General features: G+C 46.4%; 1 protein-coding gene and 1 non-coding gene across 2 annotated transcripts in view; both read right to left on the bottom strand.

The window, feature by feature from the left end:
- SF3B3 (splicing factor 3b subunit 3) overlaps nt 1–22,825 on the bottom strand; it is a 29,204-nt gene extending 6,379 nt beyond the window's left edge. The window contains exons 1-20 of the mRNA XM_064670674.1: nt 22,706–22,825; nt 21,945–22,056; nt 21,175–21,501; nt 19,887–20,059; nt 19,366–19,507; nt 18,338–18,450; nt 17,494–17,631; nt 16,226–16,329; nt 14,842–15,007; nt 14,313–14,408; nt 13,716–13,788; nt 8,131–8,282; nt 7,582–7,737; nt 7,051–7,206; nt 6,222–6,365; nt 5,203–5,325; nt 3,723–3,877; nt 2,485–2,659; nt 1,672–1,877; nt 588–744 (exon numbers count right to left, since the gene is read on the bottom strand). Coding sequence (XP_064526744.1) covers nt 588–744; nt 1,672–1,877; nt 2,485–2,659; nt 3,723–3,877; nt 5,203–5,325; nt 6,222–6,365; nt 7,051–7,206; nt 7,582–7,737; nt 8,131–8,282; nt 13,716–13,788; nt 14,313–14,408; nt 14,842–15,007; nt 16,226–16,329; nt 17,494–17,631; nt 18,338–18,450; nt 19,366–19,507; nt 19,887–20,059; nt 21,175–21,501; nt 21,945–22,014 — 2,826 coding nt within the window. The 5' untranslated portion in view covers nt 22,015–22,056; nt 22,706–22,825. The remainder of the gene's footprint in view (nt 1–587; nt 745–1,671; nt 1,878–2,484; nt 2,660–3,722; nt 3,878–5,202; nt 5,326–6,221; nt 6,366–7,050; nt 7,207–7,581; nt 7,738–8,130; nt 8,283–13,715; nt 13,789–14,312; nt 14,409–14,841; nt 15,008–16,225; nt 16,330–17,493; nt 17,632–18,337; nt 18,451–19,365; nt 19,508–19,886; nt 20,060–21,174; nt 21,502–21,944; nt 22,057–22,705) is intronic.
- On the bottom strand, nt 18,102–18,181 carry LOC135422288 (small nucleolar RNA SNORD111). The gene has a single exon (XR_010434409.1). It is a non-coding gene; the product is annotated as a small nucleolar RNA SNORD111 (small nucleolar RNA).
- Nucleotides 22,826–22,952: the final 127 nt, after the last annotated feature.

Here is a 22,952-nt window from a genome sequence, read left to right as displayed (position 1 = left end):
TGCTCAAATCTCAGCCATGCTGGAAGCACATGGGAAGGAGAACAGTATTTTTTCTGCTGAAACCCTCGCTAAAGCCCCCCCGAGACCTGTCAAGCAAGTTGGTCACTAATCATTTCTACACACAACCAAACTGCTTCCAAGGAAAGATAACAGCTCACACCAGCTTCATGTGGTCAGCCAAGGACTGACAGTCTTAGCACCAGGGCTCGAGTGACCCAAGTATGAATTTCCTCTGTAAACAAGTGCTCAAGCAGCTCTCTGAGCTCATATTTCAAAAAGCAAACAGAGCTGTTTCCCTCTTCTCCCTAACAGGGGCATGAAAAACACTGCTCCTCTCCCATTTACCCAGTTAGATGGGTAAAAGACAGGACTTGGAGATCTGTGTTCAATCCTCAGCTCTGCAAAAGATGTACCAAATGATTTTGTAGGAGGCAGCTTATTTTTTCCCAGGTTGCTTCCAGTGTGCAACATCAGCACAATGATCTTGCCCAGGATTCACCAAATACTGCAATATTTTACTACAGCATTGAGTCAAGGAACAGTTACCCCAACAGCCTCACTGGAAGCGAGCCCATCATCCCCCTCACCTTGTGCAGAAACTCCAGCTTCTCACCACTGTTCACCAGCTTGTACGTGTAGACAAACCCCCCAGCAACTGAGCGTGGGTTCAGGATCAGGTCCTTGGCGACTCCCACCAGCACGTACCACTCATCCCCAGTGTTGGAGAACCGGCAAACAGCCACACTGGGAACGACAGGACACACCAGGAGATCAGTGTGACCAGGACACTCACACTGCACACCCGGACTGCACCCCCTGAGAGCACGACCTGCGCCTGGCCCAGCAGACATTCCAGAGCCCAGCCTTTCAGCACTGACATTTCCTTTTCAGAGGTCATTTCTCCTCCTTGTAGAAACGTTTAATGCAGATCCCTTCATTCCCCCACACTCTCTATATGTGTTTCAGCTGTCACATATGCCCAAAGCGTTTTATGTTTTCACAGTGCCCAAGATGTTGCTTTCACAGGCTGGACACTGCCCAGTGATGTGCAGAACTCCACTAGAAGCTGTTTTTCAAAGGCTGCTCCAATCTGGACATGTGCATATAACTTTCCTTATCTTCCAGTGTTATTTCCTGCCCAGTACACAGCTCAGCCAGGTTGGAAATCCTGGACAAAACAGGACAGAGTCAGCCTTTTGGAGCAGCATGACCTAACTCCACTTCACCTGTTGAAATACTTGCTATTCTTTGCGGTTATTGTGTTGGTTTTCCCCTGCAGTCCTCTAACACTTCCTTTCCATTTAATCTATCCTCAGTTTATCTGGATGAGAAGGGGAAGTGAGAGATAAGAGCTCGTTCCCTCGCTCCCTGCTCTCTTATCTGTCATTTTCATCCCTGTGTTGTTCTTCAAGCACTGGGGTCCAGCAATGACCCAGTGCTTTTGGAGCATGACCAGCTCTTAATGCCACATACAGACAAGATCAGGGTGGGAAGGGAAGGAAAGGCAAGACAAAAGCTTTAACCATTTGGCTATCACTTCTGGAATTTCAAGCCAGTCTCTCAATAACATGCTGCATCTGGATTTCAGCTCAGTAACAGCTAAGCAAAAGGAAAAAAACACGTAAGACATCACAAGCAGAGATTCTTGCTGCATCCAGCAATGCTTCTTACCTGAAGGCAGCTTCGTTCTGCTCTAGCTGGACCAGATCTAATGTGTTTCCCTGGATGGGGTTCATCACCCTGATAACAGAGGCCCACTGTCCATTCCCTGCCTTGGGAGCACCGAAGATGGACTCGGGGAGATTCTCGTTCAGAAAGGCTGCAGCCATCTCTGCAGCCAGCTCCCTCTCATCCTCACCTGCAGCCTCCACCATTTCCTACGGCACATCAAAGGACAGGAGAAGAGAACAGCTCAGTGATTTCCTTTTCCAGCATGCTCTGTTAGAACACAGCCTCCCTGCTTCCCCTCAGCCCAGGTAGTCCAGGGCAAGGTACTGCCTGTGAAGGCATAAAAGCCTTTAAGTCCCAAAGCTTCCACCCACCCTGAGCTTATTCCCCAGGGGGGCTCTGCAGCTCAGAGCACAGCAGTGTCAGCTCTGCCCTGCCCAAGGGGCAGTTGCCTGGGGAGCTGTTTCTCCACATCAACAATTCTGGAAACAACACTGAGAAGAAAATAAACAACCCACTGAAAGGCAAACATCCTCAACCAGTCACAGAAATCCCAGAGAACAGTGTTACACAAGCATAACCATCCTCCACTATGTGGTTCTTACAGTCTGCCCTAACAACATGCAAAGGAAGGAGCACTGGGAAGTGGTGTATTCTGCTGAAATTTGTGTTTTGAGGCAGATCTCCACTCCCTTCAGCCCCTGCATTCACACAGGGCACAAAACCTTTGCGGCCATTGGCAGCTGGGAAGTACTTCCAGCTGCAGAAGTCTCCTCCAGGGAACAGATGCACGTACCTGTCCCCCACCCCACTTACCTCAGCCATTTGCTGCTTCCTCTGTGCCTTGGTGGCCTCAGTGTAAGCATTGTGGTCTGTCTCAATGATGATCAGGTTGTTGCTCTCTGGGTGAATGACAAATTTTCGGGGTGTGTACTGCAACGGGAAGGCAACCTGGTTGAAGACTGCTCCCAGCTTCTCCAGGGCCAAAATCCTGGGGGACAAAGATGCGACACGTGTTGAACAGGGTCTAAAAACAGCTGTCCAAGAGAACAAATGTGGAGCTGAGCTTTTTGCTACTGCTGGAGAGGAGCAGCAGCTTTTTCAGGCCACACAGCAACCAGCAAAACTTAGCACCCTAAGTGGGAGCCCACGCTGTGGGACAGGTGTGTGCTGCAGCACGAGGTCCTTTACTTGAGGGCTCTCACTGTCCCAGGGTGTGTTCTGAATGGTGCTGAATCAAGTCTATCCCAAAAGGAACAAAGAGCACATGGAAGAAGGAAAGTGCACGCCTGGGGAACACATCTTCTGAATCTAAATGTGACACTGACTTTGACACGTAATCAAATGCTCCTCAGAGGCACTTTAGTTAAAAGAGTACGAAAAATCCAATGCCAGCTCTTTCTTCCTGTGACTTGCCAGCTGAAATGCCAGTTCTTCTGGCATTTGGTGTCTAAAAACCACAAGTCTTTCCAGAAAGAATGACTCCTTTAAAAAGCAATGAATGCTGTAATATTTCAGTGAGAACAGATATGAAAAAAGTGCCTGTTCAAGTGCATACAGCAGAGTTCCTGAATTTGTGGTCCATTATTTTCATTTATCTGTTTAGTATCTCAGCTGAACTTTTTAAAAGCAACAAATACATCCCTGTCATGCCTCTGGTTTCTTAAATCACGTGGTTTATTATTCAAAGCAGCCAATTCAGATCACAAACCACAAGATCCTAATACACAATAGGTTCACATTTATTAAAAGCTTCCCTCTCTCTAAGGATCAGAGAATTTTGGGATAATTTGAATTCCACTTGTTATTTAAAAAAGCTAGAAAATACAAAACTGAGAAGCATGGCCTATTTCTTTTTTGACAGCACAACTATCCTTGTATTGTCTGTTTTCTGAAACCCATTCAAGTGTTTCTATCAAATCATTATCAATAACCAGCTAATAATTAAGGTCTTTCTGAGGTTAAATTAAGTCACTCTAGCTTTTGAATGTCTGGTGGGATTCACGACGGCTCCGCCTGCCCAGAACTGTTTGTGTTTCCCCATCAGTGCTTACCTCAGTGTGTTTGTGGAGATGGCTACGATGCCCTCTGGGCACTGCTCAGAAGCAAAGCCAGATGCAAACTCCAGTGTCTCGTAGGAGAGGGGAGTCAGGTGGAAGCGTGACTGATAGGAATAACTCAGCCAGGAGCGGCTGGACATGGCCAGCACCTGGGAAAGCAAGCAGCACATGTATTAGCTCTGGGGATGGAGGCAAGCTCACTCCACACAGTACAAATGGATGCACAGTGCCCAACTCTTACCCACTACAACAACTGAGCTCTGGGGGGTGGGTCCCACCCAGCTCGGACCATACCTGCAGACACTGCCCGCTTTCACGGGACAGTTTTATCTAGACATTGCATATGGCATGAAGAGGAACTTTAAAGCACTATCAAGACAAGAAATACTCAAACTGAGGTGCAATAACACTACTTATCTGTAAAAGCCAAGATCAACAATACTGTCATATTTCTTTTTTTTTTTTTAAACAACAGCCTGTTCTAATGGGAACAGGTCTTTTAAAATAAGAATTTACTGCTCCGTCACAATTCAAATGCTGTAGCAGTCTTGATGAAATTTACTTAAAATAATCAGAAGTCTATTTTCAATCAAATTAAGGGAAACGAAGCAGGTGGACTTCTAAACTCTTCAGCTTTGACTAAATCAATTCCAGTGCTACCTTACTTTCTGCCTGAGTGACAACAGCTGGTCTCAAAGTAGAAAAGCACTCTCTGCTAGAGCTGCAAAGCTCCTCATCTCCAAGTTACAGCTGGCAGAAGCAAGTTGAAGAATTTCACCCAGTGTACCTTGACACTACAGCAGAGGTTAAATTCCCAGATCTGGCCCCCTAGGCTGACCAGCAATATTTCTCAACTCTGAAGGTGTCATCCAAAAATGAGTCAAGCAGGGGGTGGCTGATTTCCCCAGTGCCACATCAGAAAGGCTGGAAATGGCACTTCTGATGAAACACATTCTTCCTTCTATGCCAAATCATGCAAATATTTTCCTTGAACTTTGCATGGCAGCTGTCCAGCCCCTGGCTGAACCATTTCCAACATGCAAGGAGACAACCATCCACTGCATCAAGCATTCAAGGGTACGACTTCTGCACAGGGTTCTCTCTGCCTCTCTGTGCACTAAGGAAGGCAAGATGAGGTCTTCCAGTGTCTTTAAGCCTAAGAACATGCTCAAAGCTCTCCAAACATGCTGTAAACACAGCCTGTGGGTCAGAAGAGCCCTACTTTAGAGAAGGTAGGGCAGCACTACACATTACTGAGTAGTGAGGGGAATACCAACAAGAACAAGACTGTCTGTGAAAGAGCAAGCTGCGAGCCAGGCGGCTCCATAATGAAGTCATTCTACTTCCCACCCTTACCCAGAGGGTCCTGCTGTGTTGCAAGGATGCTTCCCCACCCTGCCCACCCCACAAGGAAACCCAGGCCGCGGTGCCTGGGGACTGGACCTGCACCCATGCAGGAGCTCTCCTCACTCACCGCCTCCTGGCCTTGCATTCGGACGCGGAAGAGTTTGACGGGCCGTGAGCCGAGGTAGCGGGTCCTGGTGTCGGAGAGATCCCCGGTGACGGGATCCAGGACGGTCCGCAGCAGCACCCCGTTCTGGGCATCAAACCAGAGAGTCAGATCGAGATGCAGGTAAGAAATAACTAACTACAGCCATAACTCAAAACAGAGAGGCAGTTTCTGAGGAATTAGGTGTTTGTTTTCCTGGCTGACGGCACAGCTCTCTCCTACAGCCACGCTCTAAGTTGGCTCTTGATATTAAAAAAAGCACAGCCCTACAGGGCGGAAAGGAATCGCTGTAAAACAAACACACACACCCCCTCCCCCCCTCAAAATAAAAAACAGACCAAGGACTTCAGTATATCACATAAGCCATTAAAACCTGAGGGCCAATTCCAGATCCCAATCCCTCCTGGTACAAAGGATCTACCCAAAAACTTAATGCTACTTAAAAAGAGCTTGCATTCTGACATAAAGCTTGAGGCATGCGAAAGAACCTGGACTGTGCTGATTATTTTTACCACATGTCAAATTGTCAAAACAACATTTTTTGTTCAAAGATCACAGAGTCAGTACTGGATGTAACAAAAAACTGTGTAACAGCAGAGTTATTAGAGCAGAGCCTCTGCTTGTGGGCAGTTACTTCTTTGATACTCTGCCCTACAGGCAGTTTCTAAAGAGCTGCTCAACATTTCACCCAGAAGTAGTTCTTAGAACATGCCCTCTTCCTTGAAGGGGAAAAGCACAGTTCACCCTACATGAAATCTGGGACAATATACTGTCTTTTAACTAGTCTTAAGTTTAGGAATGTATAGGGAAACTTGCACCTCTACTCTGTCACACAGTGAATGCCTCGCTCACAGCTGTTAAGCAAAGAGGGAACAGCCAGGCTTTGTGCTGTGCCACACGATGACAAGGCTATTTTAACAATCCACCTTCCTAGCGAAAACTCCCCAAGACACGCCTGTCAGAACGAGGCAGGCACCTCTCACCTGCAGGCCAATGTTCAGGTACAGAAAGCCAATGGAGCCCCTCTCCCCCAGCTCGTCCTGCTTCTCCGTGCCACCCATCTCCACGATGCAGAGCGACTCGGGCTGCGCGGGCAGCGCCTGCATGCTCAGCGGCTGCAGGCAGTCCTGGGAGAGACAGGAGAGAGGGACCAGTCAGCAAGGCCTGGCATGGCACAAAGGGATTCAAGCTCCACCTAAGGAGCTTCAAGATGCCCTTTAAAATCTCCAGAAAGAAGTACCCAGCACAGAAGAAAGTCACGATAGATGCTGGCTCTGTGGATTTTGGCAAGCAGGAGCAGTAGCAGCCTGGGCTTTAGAGAAGATAAACTGGATCCTTCCAAACTGTTCTAGCACAGTTTGTAGCTATCAGAATGGAGTGACCTGAGCAAAATTTAGGTTACTGCAGCCATCCTCTGAACACTCATCTGCTGCAGGTAGAAGAATGGTAAGGCTGGTTTGCTGTTGACCTGGTTGCAGAGTGAATCTGCTTTTAGTACAGGTGCAAACAGGGAGATGTGGGGGGAACCCCAACAAAAAGCCCCAGCCAGAAGAGAAAGAAGAAAATGCTTTTATGACTCATCACATGAACCCTCCAGGCATGGATGACTCTAGATAAAACAAGGTAATCTGTTTCAAGGAAGGATCAAGGGCCATGTTTCCTCACAGCCAGCAAAGAAAAGCCATGCAAGCTATCCATTCCTGGTCATCCACCTGAATACAAAAAGACAGTATGGATGGACATAGCCCACCTCTGGAGTACCCTTCTGAATATTTCAAGCCAACAGAAGGCAGAAACAGCACAGCTACTCACCGAAGGGTCAAGGGAAATAATTCTGACAGTGTTGTCCACCAACCCAACAGCAAGGAACCGGGAGCGCTGCTCCCCAGGGGGAACATTGGCCAGACTCATGCAAACGACGTCAGCCGACATCTCCTTTCTCTCCGTGTACTCATTCAGCTGCCCTGACTGAGAAAGAAACAGATGACTTATTAATGAGACATTTTGTTTTTAATATGACGCTTTGGATTTGTTATATAAACAATAAAGCAATTTTTAAACTATTTCTTTCCAGTCTGATTTCAGCTACGATTGGGAGAACCGGAAGAGCATGAGTGCAAGTACACAACTTTCAGCTTCAGTTATGTACTTCAGAGACTTTAGCCAGACATTAAATAATCTCAGAAAGACACAGTCTAGATATGCAGGACTTTGATCTATCCATCCTAGAAGGATGCTTCACTACTGAATCCTTTTCTGCAGGTCTGATCAGGGATCCATGTCTGGCGTGCCCCATACTCTGCCTCACTCTTCCAAACTCATTCACAACATTAACACACATACCGGGTCCATCTCAAAGTAAACCAGTTCTCCTCCAGTCAGTGCTATCACTACTTGTCTCTGGTTCACAGCACATTTCACAATGGTTTTCTTCCCTGGTGTCTTCCATTCATTTACTCTCTTATCTGCTCGGATGTGCCGGATGCCATCTGGATAAACCTGCAGGAAAAACGGTCACATCAATTCTGCATTTACCATCCCTTCACAATTCCCATTTCACTGGTGGTTCTGACTCTGCAAAAGCCAAAGGCAAGCACTGCTCCTGGCAGCAGTGATCCATCAGCTATTTACCAGGCTGAACCAGCAGAAAGCCACTCGCCAGCTGGAAGCATTGCATCTTTCAACCACAGCAAGGAACTACTGAAGGAGATTAGGAACATCTTCAGCTGGTCCACTTTCACTTAGACATAAAAAGGGAAAGGCTGAATAAGCATCATTCTCTGCCAATCCACACCTTTAGACAAAAGGTTGCACTGTTGTGGAAACCACGTCCGTGCAGCAAGCAGAGAGTGGCAGGCATAAGTAGGCGTGTCAGAAGCAGCTTTCCATTACCTGTACCAAAGCATCATCACCAAGAAGAGAGCAGGACAAGGTGGGTGTAGTACCCAGGAATCCAGAGTCAGTCACTTCTTCTACAGTCTCTCCGATAGAGAGCACCAGCGTGGCATTTACGAAGGACACGATGATGTAGGCATCAAATTCATCTGGTCAAGGGAGACAGGGAAAAAAGGGTGCTGATTAAATAAATGCAAGGCTTCCCAACACAATCAGCAGTCTGCCACATGTCTAGCAGTTACTCTTCAGCAGAATTGCTGTGATAATTACAGCTGCTGACAGTGTTGCACGAGTTCGCTCTAGGACATGCTGTCCGAAAGCCAGCCACTGCTGGACTCCAAACAATGCAAGATCAAGCCAGGGGTCAAACCACGATCCAGATCCAGAGTCAATTCACAATACTCTGGATTCTGGCAAGCAAGATTCCTGCCTACTTTTTTCAAAGACCGCACGAAGTCTAGAAGCCTTTAAGACACTTGTCCCACCTCACACAAAGAGCTGAATCAACACTCAGTGAAGTCAAAGGGAATAGTCTACTCCGAAAATCTGAACATATGGAACCCACCTGCAGAAACCACACCACGGATGCTGCACACAAGAGGTTGCAGGACCACAGTCTCTATCTAGTAGCCACACAATAAAAGGCTGCAGATAACAATTAGGGCACACTGCAGCAGAGCAACTCAGGGTTAAGCCTGCTCTACCCTTCTCCAGAAGCTGAAATGGCTTACATACACATTGAGATGGGTACAGTCTCCTGGGATGATAAACAATTCCATTTTTAAGACAGAGTAAACATTGACCTTTACTTCTGCTGGGATAAGTGACAGTATTGCAACTATTATCCCCAGTACTGGTTTCTCCCAAAGGGGACAGCTCAGAGGAATTGTGTAGCTTGGATGTGGAAGGGCTATGCTAATCAAAATAATCTTAAGAGCTCATTTGGAAATAGAGAAACTTTGTGGGAAACAAGGGTAGTAGGACTGGGTGAAGGGAATGTCCCAGTTTACTGCTGTCTGTTTTCATTCTGCAGAAAGCAACAGGCCTTAAGAAGGGAAGAGGAGTCTCGTTACAACAGAGTAACAAAGCAACAGAAACAATGAAGTCTGTTGGGAAATGGAGCCAGGAGCCTTGGAAATAAGGTTGCCTCAGAGAAGCAACTCTTAATTCTGTTGCTGTTGTCATGCAAGTGCTATTTCTTAAAAAGAAAATTCCTCATTTTAACCCAACTCAACCCAAAGCTCAGACCTGGGCACCACAGTACTAGTGGAAGTGAGGGTGTGTAAGAGAGCTGTCATAGTTTCTGCCCTGGAATGGAAATCCTCCATAATTTCCAAATGTGGGAGACATGGAGAAGTGGCTAATGACTCTAATAATAGAGAACTCTCACTGGGATGAAAGCAGGATGCCAGTAAATACCATGCAGCAGCTTAAAGAACCCAAACTAGGTTAACCAAAACAAATGCTTCAGGAACTGATCCTTTTCTTATCTACCCTGTTTAGAGGGAAGCGTTGCCAATCCTGCTGTGTCACGTTTACAACAAAAAGTTCTTACATACAGCTGAAAATATGCAAGTGAAAAAAACCCAAAAATCCATTTCTCTTCAACATCTGGTATACAGACCACAGCTCTGCTCAAACTGAAGAGCTCTGTGTAACCAAAGCAATTCCAACAGTGGTCTGTGGCATAAACTCCATTACTACTCTATTAAGTGGCCACAACCTGTGACCTCCAACATACTCTGAAACCCACAAACAGGAACAAGCCCACTTGGGGAAATGAGAAAACAAGAACTGAACGTGCACACAGAACCCGATCAGTAACGCCAACCATTTAAACGCTTGGCTTAGCAGGAGAATTCCTCCAACATTAACAGCTGATGGCAGGAGTTCAGCAAGACTTGCAGTTAAACACAGGTTATTTTCTACACTGAACAGCAGCTTCTCCTACAAATTTGCATGACTTTTTCAACACTAAAATTCTACAAAAATTCCTCGATCACTTTAAATGGAGAATTGTGACAGTTCACAGGCAAAGCATTTGATTCATAAATATCACATAGACAGGATGTTCTAAGAATTCCATTTCAAAGACCACTGTTGCTTTCCAAATTTCTTGAGAGCTGCTGCCTTCCTCCCTGGGGGCTGTCAATTCTCATGATAAACCACTGTGTCCCAGCTGGAGGCTTAACCATGTGATTTGGAACAGGACAAAGAACTCCCATTCGAAAGCAAAACAGATTCCCTTAGTCCTACTCTAAATGAAAACTCATTCCTACCTCTTAATACTTTTTTAGCTCTTTCTTTCCATTGGCTTACATTTGTATTAGACCATGTCTTTAAGTCTGTGTCAGTAACGGTGACAAGTGCATTTCTGCTTGAAGTCTGTGTTGCTTAATGCCTCTCTGCTGGAGCTTTTGAAATAAAGGGTTTGATTCACCAGAATTAAGTCTGTGAATAAGACACATTCATCCAGATTCAAACAACGCAATTTTGGTTTAGAAAATATAGCAGCCTAGTTGAAATTAAGGGGACTAAACCCCTAGGGCACACTGAAGTGTTCTCAGAAAAAGATTTATAGATTTTAATATGAAAAGATATCTACTTAGCTCTGCACAATCCCAAGCATAACATCAGGCTCCCCAGAGTTTTGAACAGATAGACATCATTTTGTATGCAGACACAAGACTTCAGAGATGCTTATTACTGTTTTAATTGCTCCAGTTAGCTCCTTTCAGCAAGTAATAGAGACATTTTAATGACTCTGAAGAGCCACAGCTGGACTCATTCTCCTACACACTCATTACAAGTTTTCTGCAGCTTCATGCACACGTCACGACCAGTTATGAAAACATGACATTTCAGTCCCTGAACTCTACACTACTGTGCTTTTTGTTACTTGTCATGGATTCAGTCTGAGTTAGTCCAGGAGAATTCCATTCCTCTATGCAGTCCAGGCCTGATGCAGTTTTTTAATGCTCTGCAGCATCTGAATTTCCACTGATACAAATACAGGCACCACTAGCTCAGAGGAGCTCAGTGAACAAACTGATGAGCAGTGACAGAGCTCAGGATTACTCTCAGTTCAACAGACACTGAGGGGATGACAGTACATTTTCCTGGGCTTCTGTTTACTCCTGCCCGGCGACTCCGCAGCAGTGACTCACCGCTCCCGCTTTTCACACAGGAGTGCCAGGCAGGGAATGCTGACTGTTAGCTCCCAGCTCCCACCTATCTCCACAGCAGAGCACACAGCCAGCTAGACCCACAGACCTCCACACTCAACTGCAAGAGAGGATTTGGGGCAAATCCCATCCACTTCTGTCTGACAGGCAGATGCATCCCATAACCACAGGGCATTCCTGTGCCAGCAATACCTACAGGTGCTTCAAGCACACTTGATCTTTTTCTCTTTGAGGTCTGTACAAAGCAGGTGGGAGCCAAACCCTGGTCAGGGACCTGAAAACACCCCTGAAACACACACATCTGACGCTAGCAAGAACTGTCTGTTCTACAGAGACACAGTTGATTGTTTTGCTCCTCAAAGACTGTAAGATGCAATGGGATCTGCTTTCTACTCCTCAGCTACTGAACTGCAAAGGCAATGATCTGCAACTGCACACCAGCTTCTAGAATTCATTTACTGAAAAGCTCAGCATAAACATAGCCCCACGATGTTTGGGGGTTGTCTGGGGTTAACCTGTGGGACGGTACAGTAGCCCCTAGCAGTAGGTACACACCTGTGATCAGCACCTCCACCACCAGCCACCTGTGGAAGAAAAAAAAAGGCTTGGTATTGGTAGTGAGTATCACCACGTACCAGCCATGGTTAGTATTTGCTCTGAGGGCTGCAAACCTGGGGGTGTCTTACAGAGGCCTTGCAGCACACGCACACTGCGGCACCGGGGCAGAGCCGGGCAGCCCACTGCTGCAAACGGGGCACTCCAGGGCAGTGCCAAGATCAGACACACGTTTGAAAAGGCTCTGCATTCTTTCTGATCAAAACCCACTGAAGTGATTTCTGAATTCAAAGAGCTGGAACTTGAGGATCGGTTTTCCTGTAACTATAAGCGGTATTTGGGGAGCAGTAAGGCTCAACAGCTACAGATTCCAGCCTTTCTGAAATTATGGAGATGACCATGCTGAAATCTGGAAAATTTGGAAGGTGGAAAAAAGATGAGGCAATGAGACTTGTCTGTTTCGTGCTGATTAGCAACGGTCCCCCATCTCCTGAAAAGTCGAAGTCGACCTCTGAAACCCCAAGAGAAAAGGTTTTAAAATCTAAGGTGAAAAGGTTTTAAAACCTAAGGTGATGTAAGAAGCCTCCATCCCTCAGAGGGAGCAAATGTTACCAACACCTTTTCCAGAATGCTGGAGTAAAGGTTTCTCTCGAACAAACTGCAACGCCCCTTTTTAGAAAAGCGCTTATTTTTTATATGAATTGTGGAAATATTTTGCTTTTGACCCTTTTATCTCCGGGGAACAGGAAGGTGCTTTATGCTCCAAGTTCCTCCCATGCTGCTTAGGCAATACATGAGTCTCAGGACATGAGCACAGGAACGGATGGCAGGTCTTGTATGGCAAGGTAAATCCCACAGCAATGTCTGAAATTCCCACAGGGTTACAGATTCCCTGGAAGACATACTGCTCTGTTTAAATACAAGATACCATGTCACCACAGCAGGTTAAGGTCTCTACTGCAACAAGCTGGCATTTCTAGGTCCAGTCAATAAACCTAGAGAAGTCTTTGTGAGATTTATACAAAGCACTGCCTTGGAAATAATCACCAGAAGAGATACCTAGAACAGCTTCACTTCAAGCTTTTTAAGTGTTTCTTTGGAACTCTGTTCTCACCCTCACGAGAAAGGAAGGACAAGGGTCTACATTTCCTCTTGTTCTTTAAGTAAGGCAAACCCATTATTTCAGATCAGGAAGAAAGAAAAAAAACAAACAACCCCCCAGTTCAGTATATTCTGACAATCTGAAATCTTCACCTTCCTGGGATCAGCAGCATTCTACACACTGCTGTTTTAGAACAGGGAGTGTATCCTAGCCCAAACAGACCATTTTCTTCACCAATATGCACAGAAGAAAGTAATAAAATACAGACACTGTTGCTGATTCATCTTCTTTGTTCCATAATTTGTATCCCACTCTCTCACAAAGGGCTGATTACCAGGGTTGTCAACACGCACATGAAGAACAGGGAATGTGCTCCAGCAAAAAGAATAACTGTTGCCTGCTGTCTGAGCAAGAACTTATGGGAAGTGGGGAAGGATGAGAAGTTCAGCAGCTTCAGGCTGCAAACGTGCAGCTGACACCACACATTGGGTGATGGATGCAGCTGCAGGCAGGTGCTTCTTTGTCAAAGGGAAGTGTGACAATTCTAGGAGACCAGAGGGTGGGTGGCTTCTAAATACAAGCAAGTGGCTAGTGACTCAAACTTCTGGGAATGGCACACAACCATGATGCAGCACCTTTCCTATCTCCTTGGACAGAAAAAGAAAGGAAAGAAACAACAACAAACAAAACACACAGAAAACCATTATGACCTCCCTGTGCTTTAGGAAAATACTGCATACCTTCAACATGTCTCCTCACAGTCCATACAGCATTGGGGTTACCAGGCAGCTCTGAGACAGCCATTTCAGAAACCTAAGAGTAAACAGGAAGAAGGTTCTTTTGCAAACAGATGTTTAGACTTACTAGAGTAAGCAACCAAACCACCAGCAGTTTTTAAGCTTTCCCACAACTGGGCAGGAAAGCCAACAATTCCCAATTCTGACGCTCTCACCCCGTGCCAGATGTGCTACAGGGTAGAGTTTATTCAGCAATGCTATGGCAGCACTAGAGCTCTGGATGACTGGCTTTTACACGAGGTCACCCGCCCCCAGCAGAGATCAGCAGCTGCTGGAACACACCAGGAATGTTCCAGCTCAATACACTCAAGTATTAAAAGAGACAAAATGCAGGTTGCCAGAGTTAACTAAACAAAAAGCCTTTGAGAATGTACGAATAAACAACAGAAATCTTATTTCTCCAGGAAGCAAGCCTACAGAAAGTTGCTCTCCAGACTACAGCAAAAGGAGAATCCCTTCATTTCAGCACCTTTATTTGAAGGATTTTCTCCCACTGCCCTCACCTCTCAAGCTGTTCTTGTAAAGTGCTGGAAGTCTTACCTCAAGTCCATGTCTTAAAACCCTCAGAGACGACCTGGGCCCCCGACCACAAGCCACATACAACTGGGGTGTGTCTTCATTGGCCAAATCTGCTATCTGTGTGGAGAAAAAGTGTCAGACAATACCCACGGAAAGGGAAAATTAAACTAAACTAGATATGCCACACTGCTGATTTAAGAATGTTATTTTACAAACACCAAGAACAGTGAAGATGCTACAGGGTGTACCATCTGCTGCCCTGAAATAACATCAAGTTTTAGCCAAACTCTCTGCAAAGAACTGCTCTGATGGTCAACAGAGCAGCAGCACAGAACTGCTGGCTGACACCCTCTGTTCAGATACATATTTATCTCCACAGGAATCAAAAGCTGCCAGGCCAGGTGCCAGTCTTCGGCAGCTGTCTGAGAACTTTGCTTTTCTACAAGTCTTTACTATAGAGCAGCATTTCTGGAAACCCAGGATAACACAGCTTTGGTGACTCCACTCCCTTATGTCCATGGTAAACGGGAGCTTGCCGATGGCAGCATACCTGACAACACAAAATAGGAGACAAACTGTCCAACTCATCCACCAGCACCAGGTTCTTGAGAGGCCGTGGCTGAAAAAAGAAGGTATCTCCTTCCTCGAGAGGCATGGCAGAAGAAAACTCTGGCTCCTCATCATCGTCCCCCAGGTGAGCGATCTGGTACAGGTAACTGGAGACAGGAAGCAAGAGCAACAGCATGTTCAGTGCAAAGCTCACAGAGCCTTCTCCAAGTAAGGCTTAGCCAGATATTCAGGCAGTGGGAAGGAAAGAAATCCAACCCTACATTACACATTATTAAAATTTGGCTCTAAGGATTGTCTTCTTGGTGACAAGACATTTAAAGGGAATCAGAGGCCTGCAAAAAAACCCCCAAATCCCACCAACCAAAAAAACCCACCCCCACAACCTCCCTGCTTCAGTCCTTCTCATTTGTAGCTGTTGCTGGCAAGGTATCCCAGAGTTTCAGTGTTTTCTGTTTGCCCTTGAGCCTTTCAGATATTCTTGTGTTAAAGCCAAAGCACCAACTGATGGCTGAGGGCAAAAGCAAGGCCAATGGCTAAGACTGCAACTCCACAGTTACCTATCTTACTAGAATACTTTTACCTTACTATTTTTAACCACATTCCCTATTCCAATCTATAAGCCTAAATAGCATAACAACCAAATTAAATTTCAGAGGAAAAAAAACCAAAAAAACCCAAGAAAAATAAACTGAGTTACTTCCTGGTTTTAATAAAGCTTGAATATGGCTTCCTCAATTCAGACCCGCTCCAGCAAACTGGCTGGGGCTCCCTCAGGTGGCTGACTGCAGATGCAGTCAGAAAAAAAAAGAGTTTATGTCTCCATTCCTGTGAATCCTCCACTTAGACACTGTTAAACCATCTCCAAAGATGGGCATAGGCCTTTAGAGTATTCTAGAATCCCAAACATAAATTGAGGAAGCCATCAAGTGTATATTTATTATGGAAATCTATCTATTAAGGAAAGGAACACAGTTACTGATAAGAAACCCTTTCTGAGTGGGCCATAGCATACAAAAATTCAAAACTAACAAAACTAATTGAAAAGAAAATTCATCTGGATACGTGATGAACCCTAGATGAAGGGCAAGTGCTCAATTCTTTCAAACCCTACTGCAATAGCAAGTCATCTTTTATTCTCTGCACTACATCATCTAATACTCTATGTTCAAACAACAAGAAAATTCCCCCATTCGGTCACAGTCTAATCCAACTGTTCTTCTCAAACTGTGTGAACAAAGCACTAATTTAGCCATTAAATCAGAGGTGGTGTCTTTCTAAGTACAGTAAGTCCAAGGGTGAGTCTGCAGGCCTGAACAGAACCAGTCTGTTTGGGGAAAAACACTGATGTCAAACTGTTTACTCACTGGTTTCCAAATTCAGATGCCACGAAGAGAAACCCCGTTTTCAGCACACACATGGCAGCAGCCACAGGAACAGTGTCAAAGTATTTCAGTCGAATCTCTGTTACCTGGGAGCAGATGAAGACAGGGCTGTGCTAACAAAGTACCACATGTGTCATTCAACAAAAAAAAAAATCTGCCTAACTATCCTCTTCAAAGAAAGGAAGCAAGAGTGGGCCAGGCTTAACCACATCAGTAGCTTAGGGCAGCAGGATATAAATCACAAAATCCAACAGACTATTTTGCACACAAAAGCCAGGCTGCCTGTTTTATTCTAAGACTTTCTGGCTTTTGTAACACTGAGTCAGTTTAGAAAATAAAAGCTGCAAAACCAGAAAGCTGCCTAGAAGATAAGAAATTTGCTTCACTGAATACCAGCCATTTTCCAACATGCGCAAAATAAATGTCCTGAGCAAATTTCTACATTTGACATGCTCTCAAAAAGCTCTTGGTGAAACATCCAAGAACAATCTTCAGCCACCTAAAGATCACAGAATATCCCGAGTTGGAAGGGACCCATAATCACCGAGTCCAGCTCCTGGCTCTGCACAGGACAACCACAAAAACCACACCATGTGCCTCAGAGTGTTGTCCAAATGCTCCCTGAACTCTGGCAGGCTTGGTGCCTGCTATACAATCATCCCTTATACCAACTTTGACATGTTCAGATGAAGGAGGTACTAACATTCAACATTTACTCAAGAAAACCCAACTGATTCACTGCAGCAGAGATCCTTCCCTAGCAGAATAGTAAGACAAGCAGCAGAAAGCCACTTCAAGCTTCCTATTTCAACTCAGGGACCAGCTGTACCAAGATGGCTGTACCAAATATTGATTGCACCATGTAAATATTCAGTTAAGAGATTAGAGTGCACCTACTGCAATCAAGAGAAAGTTTAAGTTCCCCTGAATTAGTTTCTTGAATACTCCCCAGCAGGTTCATGGACCACACTTCATATCTTTTAAAGAAAGGACCACTGTCAGAACAGCTAAAATATGCCCAAGTGACTGCAGTATAATCTTCACAGGATTTTGCAAACCTTGTGCAGTGTCTCTGTATGACTAATACCCACAGCTGTGACTAGTGTTACTTGTATTACAGACCACGTAAAATATGTGACATTACAAAACTAAACCCACAATATTAAATATTTATCGCTTTAGAGAATCAAAATAATTGACTAAGGACTCCTCTCAATGAATGCTTTTGCCACCCTTCACGTGATGCTTACCATGTCTTCATCAGTCTCCAGAGTAATTTTGAAAATGTCTCCTTGTTCTGTCTGGGCCAGGAAGAAGAACATGGACTTGGTCTTATGTGTAGCAGAGCAGACAAAAATCATCCCTCTCTCTGGGTCATCCAAGTCATTCTGACAAGAAAGAGAGTGGAGGTCACTGGTGGAATTACCCAGCAAGTGCAGATGTGATTGCATTGACTGAAGTATTCCCACTTCACAGGTCCTTTAAGAGCTGACAGTAGGCAAGGAGGCTTTTAACACAAAGCACCTCCTCTCTAACACTCACAGTCACCCTCAGTACACCTCTATGCCTCAGAAGGAAACACATTTCTGGGACTGTGCCTAAAGCATCACCCCTTGTGTCTTTTTTGCTGCTCTCTCACATATCAAAGCCAAACACAGAGGAAAGGGCTGCAGCCCACACACAGCTGGTTTTGAGCACCCTGGCAGGTGTTCAAAGCACTGCCAAAGCGTGTAATTCCCAATACCAAAGGGAAGAGGAAGCAGCCTTAGATGCAACAGAGCAGCTGTTGAATTCACCTGCATTTACAGCAGCCACTGTGACTCACCATCTCCAGTAATCCCACCTTGCACTGACAGTGCTGCCTGATCAGAGTGTTTGCAGTATCTCCAGGGTACATCTCAGAGAAGAGACATGAACTGAGCTCATCACTTCAGGCTGTGCCTGCCTCTGTCCCCACTCTCAAATAACATGCAGCCAGGGAAGTATATGATAAGCCAACACACTTAACTCCTTTTTTATTATTTTAAAACCTCCCTGATGCCCTTAACCTCAAAAGGCAAATACCAAGCATTCATATTCTTAAAAAATTCTCACCCGCCTCCTGGGAATTGGGCATCTGATATCAGGCTGGTCACCAAAGTTTTTGTAAGTAATGTAGTTTTCAGAACAGATCAGCACCCCACTAGGGCCATCAGAACCACCAGGAACTGAAAAACAAAACCAGTATATTAGGAGAGGAGCCCTCATCATGGATCTGACTTACTGCCTGCAGAGTATTTCTTTTGTTTTTTTTCAAAGCAAGGTAGTTACCAGTGCTCTCTATCGCCCTACATATCTAAGTCTGCTCTTATTGAAAAGGAAGACAAAGGACTGAGTACAGCTGCCTGTGCCAGCATGAGAACAGGTCAGATGGAACCAGGAAGGATGTATCTTCAGACAAATGGCTTAAGTTCTATCCCTTCTGCCTTATTCTTGTCTAGAAAGTCATGACAAGACCAAAATACCACACTAGCAACTTGTCAGCTAGACACAAGCCTTGGGTTACTGGCATGTTTGCTTGCTGTCAGAAAAATCTATCAGATGGTTTTCTGAGATATATTTTTAGAGTATGGTTTTAAAAATGCTTCTATTGAGAATCCAGCCTAACAAAAGATATCAAAACAGCAGGAGTGGTCAGATCCAGCCCAGTATTTGGTGTCTGACAGCTGAAAACAGGAGATGAAACCGGGCAAGGATACAAGGATGCTCTCCCAGCTCAGTGTCTCCTGTGCTTGCAGAGGAACCTGCAGCACCTTCCCAGGCTGAAGGTGTGAGGTTGGCTTTGCATCTAAGCCCTACAAGTGGGCTTTTAGTGCATGGATTCACCTACTGCCTCTAGCTGATGGAATCCCATGCAAGAGAGTACAACAGCACCTATGCACTACCCAAACAGAGATGCTTTTGCATTGCTACCATTCCACGTGTGAACCAACACTTATTACCTGACACCAAGGTCAATTAGTTTATATCAGTGGCTCAGACTACCATCAAAACAACTCCTAAGATGTAAGGCATATTGATTGTGTTTCCCTGAGGAATGGGAACCAAGCAGACCCAGGAGAAAATGATTTTGTGGGCAGTACCTGTTATGAGGAAGTTGCCGTGCTCCTCCAGGGGCTCACTGTACTTCCTAACGACGTGGTTCAAACCCAAGTCCAGTTCATAAAATGTCAATGTCTGCTGTGTGTTGGCTGCAGCTTCTCCTGTTGGATCATTGTCTGCTTCCTAAAAGAGAACACATGGAAGTGTCTTTCAAGAAAAGTATGAAAAGGAGGAGCAAAGCTGATGTGTGGGTAAACAGTTTTGAGTAACAACAGAACAAAGGCCAAAAGAAGACTTGGTGGAAGAGGTTTTCTGCACAGGAAAAGTTCAGAAAAAGAAAACAGGCACATCTGCAGTTGAATAGCAAGAATGGTAAGAATTATAAAGACAGAAGAGTCTTGACCATTCTGACTGAAGGCAAACCAAAAAGCCAGTAAGCTTGTGACAAATAAAAACTGCCTCAGACAGCAAAAGCAGCCATTGTTCCTCATAGACAGATGAAGAACAGAACAGGGAACAACAAAGCTCAAAAGACAGCAAAGAGAGATCAAATTCTTCTCACCTCATAATCCATCTCCAGACATGCAAACATGGGGTTTTCAAAACCCACATCAACTCCCACCACGTGGTAGACCAAGGTATTGGCCTTGTGGGCTTCCAGTGGGGAGGAAATGGTGAGACGAGCAGCAGCATCTCTGTTCAGGATGTACACCAGCTTCTGCTTCTCAATGGCACCTGCAAGGAAGGACAACAGCACCTGAAGGCCATCACCTGACAATCAAATCTGACCATACCAAGATGTAACTTGGCAGTAGAATGTCAGCACTAATTCAGCTGAAGTTGACCACTGGTGTTTAGCTCTGTGCCACCAACCAAACTCCATTTTACATCTTCCAGGTTGCAAGTATAAATGACAACTCCAGCCCTTTAAAGCCAAGGACTGACCCTTTGAGATACATTTCCCCAGCCCAGTATTCCATCTACAATGGCTATGGGCAGATCTACTCACTCTTTCAGCACACACAGACTGCAGGGAAGCAAAAACAAACAGAAAGAAGCAGCCAGATGTTCCACTCTTCAAAGCCATTTGGCAAGACAACTTTTCCTCAGAAACTTTAACTAAGAAAACGCATTCTTTCCTGGCACACAGCACCCCCAACATAAACACCACTCAAATATCAACATGAATGGCACAACTGTGACTGTGCTACTTCCTCACACAGGACAACCAGACTTGTTAGAAAGTAAACTATTATTTATTGCTATTAGCAATGTAAAGAGGCATTGGTAAACTAGCACTGTTCCATCTCAGCATGCAAGTAACCAGAGCTGCACAAAGCTGCCATCAGCAAACGGAGAAAGTTCCCTGCCAAGTCCCTAAAACACCTTGTACTATGTCTTACCAAAAAAATAAAACAACTTTCCCCAAGTGTCCTTCTACCCATGAAGCCTGATCAGAAATGCACCTGGCTGTCTTCAGGATACAGCTCAGAGAAGAGACATGAACTCAGAACATCATTTCAGGCCATGGGAGCTGACTTGACCACGCTGCAGCACCGATGCCTGCAATCCCATCTTCTCTCCCACACTTCAGGGTTCTGTGCAGGGCCAACCATGCCGGACTCTTTCCAACTTGTTTTGGCCCAGCGTCAGAATTCACTTGTGCAGCTCCATCAGCACCGAGGAGCTACTGTGCATGCCTGCACTCTCCTTGACACATCTCACAGCCCAACAGACTGCCCGAGAAACGCTTCCAATTACACCTGGCAGACACTTACTCCGAAATAAAACATCCACAAGACAGGAGGAAAGAAAAAACAGGGGGAACACAAGCTGACAGAGTGACTTACTGATCATGACAGCGCGGCCCTTCGGGTCCACAGCCAAGTACTGGCCTGGAACGATCCTGCGACATCCACTCTTGCCAAAGGTCTCCTGGTGGATCTTCTCAAACACGTTCTTGGAGGGCTGGTACTCCAGGATGACGATGCGCCCCGAGTCGCTGCCCACCACGATGTAGTCCTTGGTGCCCCCCGTCAGCCTGAAGGCCATGAGGGACCGGATGACCCCGAACACCTCCACGGTCAGCAGGGTGTGAACCTTCCCCGTGTTGGGGTCGGGGCGGAGCAACTCCAGGATCTTGCCCCGGGAAACAACGATTTCTTGTTGTTTGGTTCCTGAAGGACCCAAAAACACGAGGACGAGTCAGCAACGAGAGAGCAGAACGTGCACCTTCAGGAAGCATTGCAAGGGAAAACTTCATGGCTACCAAATGCTACAGTTTTAGGATTATGATGGAAGAATTCAAAACAACTTATTCACTGCATCAGGTACCACCATTGTTTGAACATCTTTTAACAGACCAAAAAATTGGACAAAATGCTACGTTAAATCTACAGATAGATCAAATACATAAATAATCAAGCCAACCTCCTCTTGATCTTTCCACAAGTGACCACAGCTCAAGTAACACTTGAGAGCAAACAATAACTTAGCATCAAAAAAATCACACTGTACTGAAGCAGCCCAGTTTCAGCACCAAATCAAATAAAACCCATGTGTTTCCCTGAACTACCCAAAAGAGCTCAAGCTAAAAGGCATGAGGGGAGGAGAAAATTACCTGAGAAATTGCCATGGATGGCAAAGCTGATGCCAGTGGCACGCTGCAGCGTCAGGTTGTACAGAAACATGTTGGCGACGGGTTTCCTTCAGCTACTGCAGCTTCACTGAGCCTGCAACAGGGAGGACAAAAATATGAACTCTGCTAAACCAAAGGCTTTCACACAGCACAGAGAGAAGGCCCTCGTAGAGCTTTACACCAGGAGCACGACTGCCACAGTTATTTGGTGTTTATTAGTGCTACGAGGCAAAAGGCTCTCCCACAGTGCCTAGGCTGCCAAGCGGCAGACGAGCTCCTTATTGACGCGCGACTGATCAGGACTCCCAGTAATTACCGCTAATTACTCGCGGCTTTAGCTGCTCTGAAACTGAACACAATTAGGGAATCCCTCCGTGACACCGCCGCACCTCCCCGTTTCACTGAACACGAGTCCACCCCCCGCAGCCGCTCGGGGCCGATACCTCCCGGCGGGACGAAGGCGGGAAAGAGCCCCGGCAACCCCAGCATCAAGGGGCCGCCGCAGGTGGCCCTGAACCTCCCCGCGGCCCCGGGAGGGCGTGGAGCCAGCACGGGCCCGCTCCCCGCAGCCGCTCATCCCCCGGGACCGGCCCCTGGTCAGTGCCCGGCCCGGCCTGGCCGCCCCCCCGCCATCCTCCGGCCCAGGCCCCGGGGGGCCCGCGGCGCTCCCCCCGTGAAGCCCGCGGCCCATCCCGCGTCTGGCGGCCGCGCAGCGGCGAGCGGGCTGCCGGGGCGGCGCTCACCGTGCGTGCGGCGGCGGATGGCGGCGGATGCTGCTCCGGCCTAGGCGGGCGCGCCCCGGGCCGCCTCCGCCATCAGCGCCGCGCCTGCGCGCTGCCCTCGCGCGCCTTCCCCGCGGGGCTTTCCGCGCTCCCGGCGCGCGCGCCTCACATTCCGTCCGTGGAGCGGGGGGAGGCTGCCCTTAGCGGCGCCTGAATGATTTGCGGCGCGATGGCAGCCGATCCCCGTACCAACATCCCCCACCCCCCG

This window comes from Pseudopipra pipra, chromosome 14 (genome assembly GCF_036250125.1).
Source record: "Pseudopipra pipra isolate bDixPip1 chromosome 14, bDixPip1.hap1, whole genome shotgun sequence".
NCBI lineage: Eukaryota > Metazoa > Chordata > Aves > Passeriformes > Pipridae > Pseudopipra > Pseudopipra pipra.
The sequence above is the reverse complement of the archived record's forward strand: the minus strand, read 5'-3'. Positions and strand labels throughout refer to the sequence as shown.